This window comes from Onychostruthus taczanowskii, unplaced genomic scaffold (assembly GCF_017590055.1).
Source record: "Onychostruthus taczanowskii isolate IOZ18803 unplaced genomic scaffold, ASM1759005v1 scaffold34, whole genome shotgun sequence".
Classification (NCBI taxonomy): domain Eukaryota; kingdom Metazoa; phylum Chordata; class Aves; order Passeriformes; family Passeridae; genus Onychostruthus; species Onychostruthus taczanowskii.
Window position 1 is genome coordinate 1489754 of NW_024500794.1, and position 12940 is coordinate 1502693.

Here is a 12940-nt window from a genome sequence, read left to right on the forward strand (position 1 = left end):
TTGAAGAATTGCAAGAGTCTTATCAAGTCTAGATCATTAGAGTCTTTCTGAAGAATTATAGAAAAATAGACATATGTAGTACAAAATTTGTAGAGTCCGTCTGTGCTGGATCCGTCCGTGATAAAGCAGAACACAGTGATCATTTACTAGACACTAGATTCAGAATGTCTTCACTTCTAAGTATTCTGGCAGTAAAAAAGAATTCTAAAATAGTATTTTTTTTTAATTTTTGAGGCAACAACCAGGTGACAGCTTGTGGGAAGCAATAGTTTCAAGATCTCTTTTAGGCTAATAAGTTGAGAGTCTGTGGAAAGATTTTCTAAATACTCTTCTATGTATAGTCCCTCTATCTGAAATAACAATCTGCCCCACTGAGGTTATTATTTCTAAGGTAAAATTCAGTGTACAAAATCCTTCTAAAAAATAAAATGTGGCCATCTACATTTATGAAGCTTAATTACATTGAAAAATCTTGCTTTTCCCTTCCTTAGATGATGAAACAGGTCTTACCTTAGCAAGAATTCTGAACATCCCTTCTGTTCATCTTCCGACGGTAATTCCAACAACAGTTTCTCCTGCTACACCAGCTCTGGGGAAAAAAGATAAGTTTGACAGAAGAAAATCAGGAAAACCTTCTGCCAAAGGAAACAAAGGTGTTGCCAAATTAGCCCCTTCATCACCTAATAGCCTGGTACAGAAAGAAGAAAAGGTGAGAGAAGAGATAATATCCAATCCAAAGAAACAAACCAAAAATTCAAATGCATGAACTTCTGTAAAACGAACATATATTCTTCTCAGAGGGCTTTGAGCTGTGCCTTTACAAATTCCTAACAATTTGTGGTGCTCTTAAGGATATGTTTTACTCTTTCAGTTGTTCTCATATGTACATATTGGCAGCTGTTAATGAACTTAGTCTTTGTGATTCCGTGATGTAAAGCAGTGAGTCTGCCTTGGCCCACATTCTTTTGTCAATTTTGGCTTTACAGTTACAGCTGTGTTACACCGCAGGTGAACAGGGGGCTGGAGCACCTTCCCTGCAAAGACAAACTGAAACCATTGGAGTTGTTCAGCCTGGAGAAGAGACCACTGCAGGAAGACCTTAGAGCGTGCCTTGCTGTACCTAAGTGAGGCTACAAGACAGCTGGAGGGGGAGTTTTTACCAGAGCTTGTAGTGACAGGACAAGGGGAAATGGCTTTAAACTGAAAGATTAATATTAAATATTAGGGAGAAATTCTTTACTGTGAAGGTGGTTGAGGCATTGGAACAGATGCCCAGAGAAGCTGTGGATGCCCCATCCTTGGAAGTGTTCAAGGCCAGGTTGGATGGAGCTTTGAGCACTCTGGTCTAGTGGAAACTGTCCCTGTCCGTGGAAAGGGGTTGGATCTTGACAATCTTTAAGGTCCCTTCTAACCTGAACCATTCTATGATTATTAATATCTCAGTTACAAGAACTGCTAAATTTTTAGTACAACCAAGTAAAATTTTTTTGGGCTTCCCAAAACCCATTCAAAAGTCTAACCAACCAGCAAATTAGTGAAGACAGTTTTGCAGTATCTTGCTCTGTAATTGGCCTTTCCAGCTGGTAACAAGCCAGGGACCAGTAATTTGAGGAAATTACTTTAGCCTTTAACTGAAGTACTTCTATCATGGTACTGGTCTTTGGAAAGCATGAATGAATATTTGGAAAGTGTATTCTGAATTTCTGTTCTGAAGTAGTTTTTAGTACCTCATGGTTGAAGTAACACTGTGGCTGTTGTTGAGAAACAGATTCTGTGCATATCCACAAAAAGGGCTCCTTACCTAATTTCAGCATGGAAAATGGCATAGGGAGTTGCCAAACAGCACTCAGCATAACATACAGCAGTTGTGTGGCACAAAAAAACCCTATAGAAAAATAGCCCTATAATTAAAAATTCTGTCAGGATGACTTCTAAACCAAAGGCTTTTAACTACTTGGTTTGGAATTACTTTGGATAGAGAGTATCCATATTAGTGCATACAATATGTGTCTGTGTAAGTCTGCAAGTATTTCGGAGAACAGGATTATTAGAATCCAAATCGGACTTAACAATTTCACATGGGCATGGTCTGTAAAATAGGATACAATTCAGTAAGATTAAGAGGTAGGTTCTACAGAATTGATAACAATTGTGTCAGTGACAGCTCCATAGAGAAAGGTCTAAGAGTTGTCATGGATCACAAGCTATCCATAAGTCAACAATGCCATCTTCCTGTGAGAAGGGCAAAGACCACTGAGATGTAAATACAGAGGAGCATAGCCTGCTAAATATGTGAAGTTATTTTTCTTTTAATACTGGTAGAGTCTCATTTGGAGTATTGTGTCCAGTGGTGGATACTGCACTGCAAGAAAACTATGGGCCACACTAAAAGTTTGAAGGAAAGCATGAAGAAAGATTACAGGTCTTGAAAACTTAACCAGTGGGAAAGATTTAAAATAAATAGTTTGAGTTTCTTTGATCTTGAGTTGAGAGACAGAATAGCCTTCTGTAAAAACCTAAAAAAAACCCCATAGTCTATTACATGAGCTTGTATCATCATCAGAGGTATTTAGAAGTAAACTAATTTTCTGCAGTAATGATTCAAGTCACCCTCTGGGAAAATGTCAATAACGCTAAGCAAGGTAAAGCCCTGGAATAGTTTACTAGGAAACCTCCAGCCCTAGAAATTTTTAGAATATGTTACATTAGAATTTTTCACTAACAGTATAGTTATACTTGATTATTGTTTTTACCATTAGACAGGGAGAAGTGGATGACAACTAAGGGTTACTTCTGCCCTATTCTGTGACTTCTACCTCATAATGCTGTGACTATAATCTTAGGGTATTGAGAGTAGCCTTAATTACCAGTAATATTATGTAAATTAACTGTAAAATATACAGCATCTTTTATGTTGAAAAACAGGTGGCAGAATATCTGCCATTTCCCCCCTGTATTTCTGTTCCTAAAAAGCAAGAATATGGGATAATACCAGGACAAGTTCTCTCTGTTACGTATGTCTGCAACCCAAAACTCTTTTCATCTTATGACTACTGGCATAGTGTAGTCCATTGTTACATAGGTTTTTGAAGGGATGATTCTTCAAGGTGAATGAAAGAAGATAGCATAATCAAAAAAAATAACTAATGTTTCCACTTCTGAATCCACAAACTCTGAAAATGTTAAATATGAGTGGTAGACAGCACTAAAAAAAAATTTGTTAAAATGGAATCTGTACAGATTAAATTGTACTCTTTTTTTTTATTATTATTTTAAAATATGGACTAGAACTTAATTAATTTTTCATTCTGTAGATGGAAATGCAAGAACCAGTTCTCCAAACACAAGAGATGTCAGACGCTCCTGCTTTTCCAAGTTTGAATGTCTCCTGTCCCAATGGACTTGTATTAACTTTCCTTGGTGAAAGGTTTCGAGGTTAGTTTTCTGAGACACTGCAAAGTAAGGAATTTCAGAGAAGCTAAGACCACAGAAGAAAATTATTTCTTCATTGATGGGTTTAGATGTAACTCTAATGTTTTTAACATGTCAGAATGCTAAGTCTGTCAAAATGTCTATTTCATAGTATTTGCAATATGAATAATCTTATTTTATTCAAACAAATATGAAATCTAGAATCACAAGTTGTTGAACATAAAAGATTGAGAGGAAGCGACTCTAAAAAGCCCTTGGGAGTCACCTTGGATAACCGTTTGAATATGCACATAGTTTGGAATATTAAAGAAAAACAAGCAAATTCAATAAATAAATACATATATATTGAGGAATCTTGAGTGGTAGCATGAAGATGGTTACATTACCATGTCTGCACTTCCTTTAAAAGCATATGTACTTAAGCCCCCAAGACAAAATGCTAATAATTTGAAAGATTCAGGGCAGAATTACAAGAATGATAAAAGCATCAGAAGATGTATCTTATAATGAGCTCATTTCACCAGAGAACCCCATTAAGTACCAAAGAAAAGGTCAAGGGAGTGACTGGTGCCAGCCTGGAAGTACAAGAAAACAGAATATTGGTGATAGCTTGTAAACACAGTATACAAAGTTATTACAATTTTCAGGGGCTTGAAACTGAAAGCTAGGACTTCATACTAGATTTAATATATACTGATTTGGTAGGAATGTTGCACTCATAAATGGTAAGAATCATTAACAAAACTAACCAAGGCTGTGATGGAGTCTCTGCTGCCGGTTGTTTTACAATCTGGGGGTTTTTTGTTGCTTTTCTAAAAGTTTTAAACAGGAATTATTTCATGGAAGTCCTTTGGTTTATGCCATCCAGTACATACAGAAAAAACACTCAGAATAAGCCTTTCTGCCCTTATCATTGGATTTCCTTTAGATGACTGATAGGGTATATGGATACTTTAAAGCTTCTGTGCCTGGCAAATATCCTGCAATAACTATTTTTTGCAGTGTTTTTGAAAATCAGTGTTAGGTTCATCTTTGCATGTTGTAAAATGTAGTAAATCTTGGGGGTTTTTTAGTCATGTTCTTAGGTTTTGAAGCAGAGAAATGTGAATTTTATTGTCATATAGTTAGTTCTAAAAACAGCCATGTACAGATGTCATTTAATACCTATGTACAACAAATCTGTGCAGCCCAGTAAATTGCTCTGATTAATCTGGTATGAAGTAAAGAACATGCAGAGTGTTCTCAAACATAGGTAGTTTGGCAAGAAGCATAAATTGAAATGCTGAGTAGTTGAGGTGAACAGAACAATTACAGACACTTACATGGAGTCTCTCAATAAAATTATCATAATTATACCTCTTAGCATACTCAAAACACTGCCATCATTTAATCTAAGGAATTTACTTGCTCAAGCAGACAGAATGTATTACTTGGGTTTCTATACAAATTCAAACTTGGTGAAAGTCAGTTGGGTTTTTTTTTTTCACCTTTATGAGCAGTTAGGGAATTCCTCTCACATGATGTTAGTCTTCCAAAAGTTTGGCATCCATAAGAAATCCATCTTCAAATTCCCCTTGTTTTCATTTGGAAAGGCAGCCACCTTCACAAGAGGATGCAGAGTTTCTGAGTAGGTGACTGTTTTGAACTTTGCTCTGAAATCACGGTCGATCTTTTACTCTGTGGATTACAGATTCAGCCAAAGAGGGTTAGTCTTACCTAGAGTTGCACATCTTCCGTCGACACCGTGAAGCTGGGTGTGTAGCACTGTTTGAATGTGTGCTATGCAGTACTAAGTAATTTCAAAGTTTGCTTTCAGATTTGAAAGATGAAGCCAGTGCCACTGAAGCAAAGAAAAAGATGGCAGAGGAAAGTAAGGCCAAAGCAGATGAAGAAGAGAAGGAAGAGGTTATGCCAAGTAGAGAGGAGAAACATCAGGTTACAGAAAGTGCAATAAAGCAGGAAGACACCAAAAGTGAACAGGCTAAGCAGCCTTCTCTGGAAATTCTGGTTAGACAGAGTTATCCTCAAAAGGTAAAGAACTCTCATCTTTATTCACCTCCAGCAAGGCAAAGAGAACAAGAGGTGTCAAGAGTCATCACTAGTCAAGGAACTGTCATAAAGCACTTGATGGATGGATCTACCCAGGTATATTTGGTAGAATTCATTGCAAGCAGTACAGTTTAGTACAGTTCATTGTAATGGAAGGTGATAACCCTTAAACTTGTTTTTGTCTACAGAGATCGAGAAGTGTCCAGTTTGTAGATGATGGAGTTAAGTAATACTGAATTATGCAGCCATGTCAAGACTAAAGTACTCATGGCTTTGTTCAGAGTCAGAACTTAGGGAGATTTAAGTATGAAAATTTCATGCACAAGAAGGTTTTAGGCAACTTTGTGATTAGGAAATAGCTGAATATGGTTCAGAGAACTACATTCCTAGACTTAAGCTTCTGAAGTGTGGATTAGTTCAGCTTTGAGTATTTTTGGCAATATGAAAGCATTCGTATATTTTTTTCAGTTTAAACACTCATATGGGATCCAGAAAAGACCTGAACTCAGGAAAAATGTCTGTATGTTTCCAAGTACCTGCTTTGTTTACACTTATTTTTGTTGTATAGAATTTTGGTACAGTTTAGGTGATATAGGCTATCTTTGCAAATATTATAATCAATCTACAAGCAACTTTGTTTTTAAACTCTAAGACTCTACATGTATTTAGGAAACAGATTAAAAGAGGAGTCATCTAATTTGACTCAGAATCTGTCAAAATAATTCCTTATTTCCTGAATTTCTTTTTCCTGTCTGAGTAGATCACAGTGCCTAGTGTAAGTTCTTTACATTTTTCCATCACACTAGTTGCTAAAATATTTAGCCAGGGTTCCTGAGAAATTTATCCATTTCAGAAATAGCTGCTGTTTATATATTTATATATATAGCTGAATGTTTATATATTCACAACATACTGTTTCCTGATAGAAAAATGTGCCTAAAATTATTTTGCAGTAGTAAGTTAAATTAATTAAATAGATTATGAGTGCATCCTTCTTTGTATTAATGTCTATGAGTAATCAGAAATTTATTGCATATGCTAAGCATTCAAAAAAGAAACATTTAATTCCTTACAGTGACAATTTCAAGAGGTGTTTCTATATATTGTCCATTTCTTTTCTACATTGTACTGTATTTATAAATTAATTTAGGGGTGGTTGGAGTAATTCTGACACACAGAGAACATGCATGTAAAAAGTTGAGTGTAATGGATCTCAGAAACCAGATATAATTCAATAAATAACCAAGACTTCTTTTTATTGACTATCATAATGGCTAAAAAATTCACAGCAGTCCTAGACGTTGGAATATTTCAGTATGGATCAATATGTCAATACAGATGCATTATCACTGCTACCAAAAAAAAGTCACTAACCTATGACCATTTAGTCAAAGAATAATCTATGTTTATAATTTATTTTTATAATGCCTTTTTATTATTATAAGAGTCCCCATTAATTAGATCCATAAACTACAGCAAATAGCACTCCTTCTGGCAGTGACAAATGGAATGAAATCTAACAAAACCAACTGTTGGATCCTACATGTGGGACAGAGTAGTGTCAGGCACAAGTACACACTGGGAGAGGAGTCTGGAGAGTGCCCTGCAGGGAGGGCCCTGGGGGTGCTGGGGCAGCAGCAGCTCAGTGAGAGTCAGCAGGGTGTGCCCGGGCAGCCCAGAGGGCAGGAACCGCGTCCTGGGGGCACCAAACACAGAGCACAGCCGGGCAGAGCGGGGATCATCCCCTGTGCTCAGCGCCCGTGCGGCCTCACCCGGAGTGCTGGGAGCAGCTCTGGGCACCACCACTTCAGAGGGGTGGGAAGGTCCTGCAGTGAGTCCAGAGAAGAGCAGAGCTGGTGGAAGGGCTGGCAGGTGCATCCTGAGAGGGGTGGCTGAGGGCTCTGTGCTTGTCTGCTTTGGAGAGACAGGTGCTGAGGGTCAGCCTCCTTGCTCTCTGCAGCTCCCTGACAGAGGGAGGTGCTGATCTCTTCTCCCTGGGATCCACTGACAGGACACATGGGAATGGCTCAGAGGAGCACCAAGGGAGGTTCAGACTGGACATTGGGAAGCATTTCTTTACCAGGAGAATGGTCAGACACTGGAACAGGCTTGCTGGAAAGGTGGTTGATGTCCCAAGGTTGTCAGTGAGAGACATTTGATCAATGCCATTGACAAGATGCTTTAACTTGGGCAGCCCTGAAGTGGTCAGGCAGTTGGACCAGGTGACCATTGTAGGTCCCTTCCACCTGAAATAGTCTGTTCTATTAATTCTCTTCAAGACATCTTCTTTATTTCTTGTAATTCTGAGAGATTTTACTTTTTTCCTCTCCATCACCCACAGTATTCTAGTGACTATCGCATTTGTGACACATTCTTTTAAGACTTTCTAGTGGTGTTTGAATTTATTTTAACCTCTAGTATGTCCTTGATTTCTGTAGATTCTGTTTGCTGATGGCACAGTGAGTAATAGCCCTGATTCTGGTCCTGTACTACCACCACCTACAATTCCAGATGAAATATGGAGGAAAATTCCCTTAACAGAATCAGACGGTTTATCTGAGACCAGCACCAAGAAAGGTAATATTTCCTGTGTTTTGGACAGATATAAAGTTAGTATGGCTGATGATACTTAATAAAGAGCATATTTCTATAGTGTGAAAATTCTGACAGTGTGAAAATGCAATTTTATCTGTACTCAGCTGCTGCACACTGCTATGTTAACTTCATAGCAAATCATTTCTCTCCTACTCCAATTTTATTTTTCTTCTAACATGGTAGGACTCTAATAAGTAAAAAGTTGTATAAGAACTTCGTTGGTATCAGAGTGAACATGAAGTCTTTTACAAGAAATCCTTGTAACTACAGTAGTGTTAAATCGTTACTTTCGTCTTACAGTTTTTTATCTTTGTATTAAGAAATGCTTCTCTCACAGAGGATACATTTTTCTTTCTCACTCCATGTATTCCAAGGCACCTACTTTTGGTCATTGTCAGTTGGTTGTATGGACGTGTGCTTGGTGGTAATATAGCCATTCTTACTGTATTTTGTTTGACTGAGAAAGAACCAAATAATGTTTACTTCATACCTCCGAATGTAGTCCAAGATCGCTGTCAGTATTACTTAGTACGCAGAATAATTCTGACCTGTCATATTAACATACAATTTTTTAGAAATAGGTGAATAAAAATTGCTGCCAAAGAGAAAGGTGTCTCAAAAATAGACTTTTTGAGTCAAATCCAGTCCTTTTTCTTAGGATATTCCTTTAGATACCTGCAAAGATGAGAACTCTGACAAACCGTTTTCTAATATGAATTCTCAGTATCTGTGACCAGTGTATGTCCTTTATTCCTTGTCCTTTATTTATGATCACTTTTTCACCGTCCCCACCTTTCTTCTCCTCTGTTTATTCTTGACAAATTTTTATTAAAAAGTTGCATCTCTTTTTGGTTTCGGGAGTGCTTTATTGCTAGATATTTGCTCTAAGTCTTTCAGCCTGCTCTCTGGACTATGCTCTTGTCTTTTGCATACACTTTGTCTATTTTTCCTGAATATGGGATACAAGAGTTCTCTATAACATTACTAATAAGTTGTCTCCAATTGCCTTTCATAACGAGATCTTCATCCTTTTCTTCTGCTGCACCATAGAACTGGTGGCATTAGCATGTTACTTACTTTTTCTGTATGGAAGCAAATTAGATAAGGCTAGTTCAGGATCATGTCTTTGAGTAGCAGGAGTTGTAACTTTCTTCTAGCCTGTTAAATAGTTCATTTTGCAATTCTGTCAAAAGCAATGTACACAAACTCTGAAGTTTACTGGTTTTATCTTTCGCCTTAGAGAATATCAAGTCTGATACAGAAATTTCTGTTTCTGCAGGAAAAGGCAGTGACAAGACATCACTACAGTCACAAAAGTCTGAGGAGTTTGAAAAGGCCAGTTCTACACAACCTAAGGCAGGAACCTGGATAACAACAACTCCATTAGGCATCCTAGTGGGCACAGAGGGTGCCACAAGAATGGATCTGAAGCCACTTTTAATGTATCAGGCTACAAACCCACCTGATGGAACGGTATTAGCTGCTTTTGTGTTACTGTAGCACTGTCTATAAGCCAAGAGATAGGGCTGCCATCACATAAGTTGTAGGATTTATTCCTTAAGAACATCCTACAAGTTGTGTTATTGCACTGTTAGAAATGCTGTAGCTTTAGATTTTGAAGAAAATGTGGTTCCTCTGTCTCTGAGGTAGATGACAATGTGGTCGTCAAGCTTCTTTAGAGCTTCAGTCCTGATCCCTTATATTGTTGTTGTTGCTGTCACAAGTATCACAGTACCAATATAAATGAGTAGACCTTCATTCTTTCAGATTATGACTGTACGAGAAGATGAAGTGATAATTGTTGAGAATCCAGGTGGTAACAGAGTAGTAGACCATGCTGATGGTACCAGGATCACAACTTTTTATGAAAAATGTGAAGACCTTTCTATACCAGAGGGTAGTGTGGAAACAGGTAACATCTAAAAGGGAGCACTTACTTTTCTTGCACTTGACATATTTTGTGAAGCAGAAAGTTGTCAAAATACATACTAAAGGTGGCTTATGCCAGTAGCCTAGAGAACAGATCCACTAGTGCAGTCTAGACTTTGCTTTCTTTCAGTAGTACATTCAGTACAAAAATTGTACTGTTGTAAGTAATTAAATTTCCTTCTTTCATACCTATGTGGTCCTCCATCACCATGAGACCACAGTGCCAGAGTTTTAGTGTGTTCATTGCCCTCTCTCCACCTGCCCTAATAATAACAAGGAAGCTGCTTTGAGTTTGAACTGAAGAGGTATGAAAGGACCAAGACATCCTTATATTCCCCAGTGAAGCCATGGACTCACCAACCTTGGAGATACTAAATATCTGAATATGGCTGTGGCAAATGTCCTGCCAAGAAAAGTGAAACTTTTATTTGCCTGAAATAAGTCAGGCTAAAGGTTATCTGTGATTCTTCTGGCTGGTGTTTTATTCTGTATGACTGCTTCATTTGCAAGACAAGTCCTGTCCTCCTTAATTAAAATGAAGAGAAAATTTACTCTGTGGGTGTCTGGACTGTTCAAATTCAGTGCAGGAAAAGACCATTATTGAGTTAGCTGAAAATGTTCAGGGACATCTCCCTGTGGGATTTCAAAAGTCAAAATCCCTTGAATTGACCTATCTCTTCAATGGAAAGGTAATAACCAGATTAGCATGCCTGTTTTCATTTGTTTTCCAAGATTTGTGTTGCTGAATAGGAATTTCTTCACATTTTAGAGTTGGTATTACAGACACAAAGAATTTCAGTGATCCAACTTGTATATTACTAATATCCAGATCATTATGGTTAGTACTGTGCTTGATACATTAGAGTGGAGTTTTCTGGCCAGCTCCAGATGGTTACAGGTATTTTTTACTGTTGGGTTTTCCTATATTGAATTCACAGTCCAGAACTTAAAAGGTTGCATATTGTTTACATAACATAAAAATATGTGATAAAGGATGCTATGAAGTTTATGAAGGTCTTGCACTGAAAAGATAAAGATCCAGCACTATGAGAGAAAAAGCAAATTGAATCAAAAGACATTTCCATTATTCTTGTGCTCCTGTCTCATTGTTGTGTATTAATTCTTAGATGAACCCTCAGAAGTCATCACAAAGAAGCTTAAAGGTACACGAGTAGAGAATCCTGAGTTTGCTACTGTTTTAACAAATTGTGAGGATGGTACCTGTTGTACTATCTTTGGAGATGGGACATCTATTCTAGCAAAGCCACAGGGAACATACCAGGTGGGAATTATTTTTAGTTTGTGACAGTGACGTTTAATCTTTGTGTTCCAAGTTCCCTGCCATTGGCAGCTCTCACCTTCATTACCTCCCTTCTCTATAGTCTTCACTAATCCCTATTATTCCATCTCTTTCATACTCTGCCAATGTTTAGGTACTTACAAATGTACAGTATATTTAAATCACAGTCTTAAATTTCCTGAAGGTGAATATTACAGAGGCTCAGATCAGCCTACCTCTTGGACCTCATCTTCCTTCTTTCTCCTCCTTTGATTCCTCTGAAGTGGATGATTCAGTATTGAATGTCTGGAAGCTGTTCTCTTGATTTGTATCTGTTCTTCGTTTTCACAGTACATTTAAATTAAACTTTTTACCTTTGAGGATTGAATCTCTTCCCTTTTTGCTGTCATAGGTTTTACCCAGCAAGGGAGGCTTTCTTTTCTTTGATGAAGATTGCTCCGCAGTTTATAGCCATGAAGTTTATGATTTCAGCAGCAAGGAAGAAGAGAAACAAGCAGGGAGATATGTTATGAAACACACTTCCAGCACTATTTGTGAGATGATGGATCCTGCAGGAAATATTTTCAAGGTAAAATACATAGAAGAAAACAAGTTTCTGAATTCTAATTTTATCTTATAAACTTCTCTCAAAGTCAAATTGTAACCTTGTAATATATAAAGTAGCCAGAACCAGGTCTCTCATGTCTTCTTGACTAAGTGATGGATATCCTTTTTTTTACATCTATCCCTTTTTAGAGAGACTGAAACAGAGCACGTGGTGTACAATTTAGCTCACCTGTAAAGTTCCTTTAATTAGCCTGATTTGTACTATAGCAAATAATCAGCTCTGCAAGTGAGGATTAAAAACTAGGTGTGTCAGATTCAATTCATGGACTGTCCTTTGAATCTCCCTTATTTAATTTGTATCTTGAAAAACGCATTATTATTCCTTTTTAGGTCATTGTTAGTTATCTTGTTTGAATATGTTAATGTCATATTAGTTAATAACCACATAGTATTTTCAAGAAGGAAAATACTGTAGAAGTTCACTCAGTTGGTATACATCAATGTCTGTCTTGAGTATACAGTTACCTGGCTTCACCAGTGAGTGAGTATTTTTGTGTGACAGTCCTTGGGAATTTATTAAGGATCAGCATGTGATATTAGTATTTATGATACAGCATGTCTTTCGAGAAATGTTTTGGGGATTTTACTGTCTTTTCAGTTTTCCTCTTTATTTCTTTTTCCTGTGAGTTTCCATTCGCTCAGCATGAAATGTTTTTTTCTGTCTCTTTCACTGGGCTAGGTTATATTAAAGTTCACCAGCAAGTCACTGTTTTAAAAGGATCTTTTAACTCAAGTAATTTCACATAATTTCTGCTATAGGTCCTGGTTGATGGCAGCACAGATGTGTGCATTCCCAGCAGTGGCTCTAATGGCAAGGAGGACAGGAGTTCAGCAGCAGATGATGTTAACAAACCTGTCACTGATAATGAGCATGTCCCCAGGTAAACTGCATTGCACTCATAGGTTAACACTTTCTTTTCTTCACTACACAGTATTTTACAGGGTTCATGGATTTGTGCTCCCTTCATTCAGTACTCTGTATTTGCACAATGGATGCCATCACGCTGGAGTTCTGCTCTCTTGATAGAG

At 37.5% G+C, this 12940-nt stretch overlaps 1 protein-coding gene across 8 annotated transcripts in view; it reads left to right on the plus strand.

Moving 5' to 3' along the window:
- SPAG17 (sperm associated antigen 17) overlaps nt 1–12940 on the plus strand; it is a 116010-nt gene that overhangs the window by 84535 nt on the left and 18535 nt on the right. For 7 of the 8 annotated variants that reach the window (XM_041411122.1, XM_041411119.1, XM_041411115.1 and 4 more), the window contains 9 exons: nt 492–709; nt 3315–3435; nt 5249–5577; nt 7920–8058; nt 9356–9549; nt 9844–9988; nt 11133–11287; nt 11697–11873; nt 12671–12792. In XM_041411122.1, coding sequence (XP_041267056.1) covers nt 492–709; nt 3315–3435; nt 5249–5577; nt 7920–8058; nt 9356–9549; nt 9844–9988; nt 11133–11287; nt 11697–11873; nt 12671–12792 — 1600 coding nt within the window. The remainder of the gene's footprint in view (nt 1–491; nt 710–3314; nt 3436–5248; nt 5578–7919; nt 8059–9355; nt 9550–9843; nt 9989–11132; nt 11288–11696; nt 11874–12670; nt 12793–12940) is intronic. The other variant, XM_041411121.1, reaches the window with a different exon arrangement.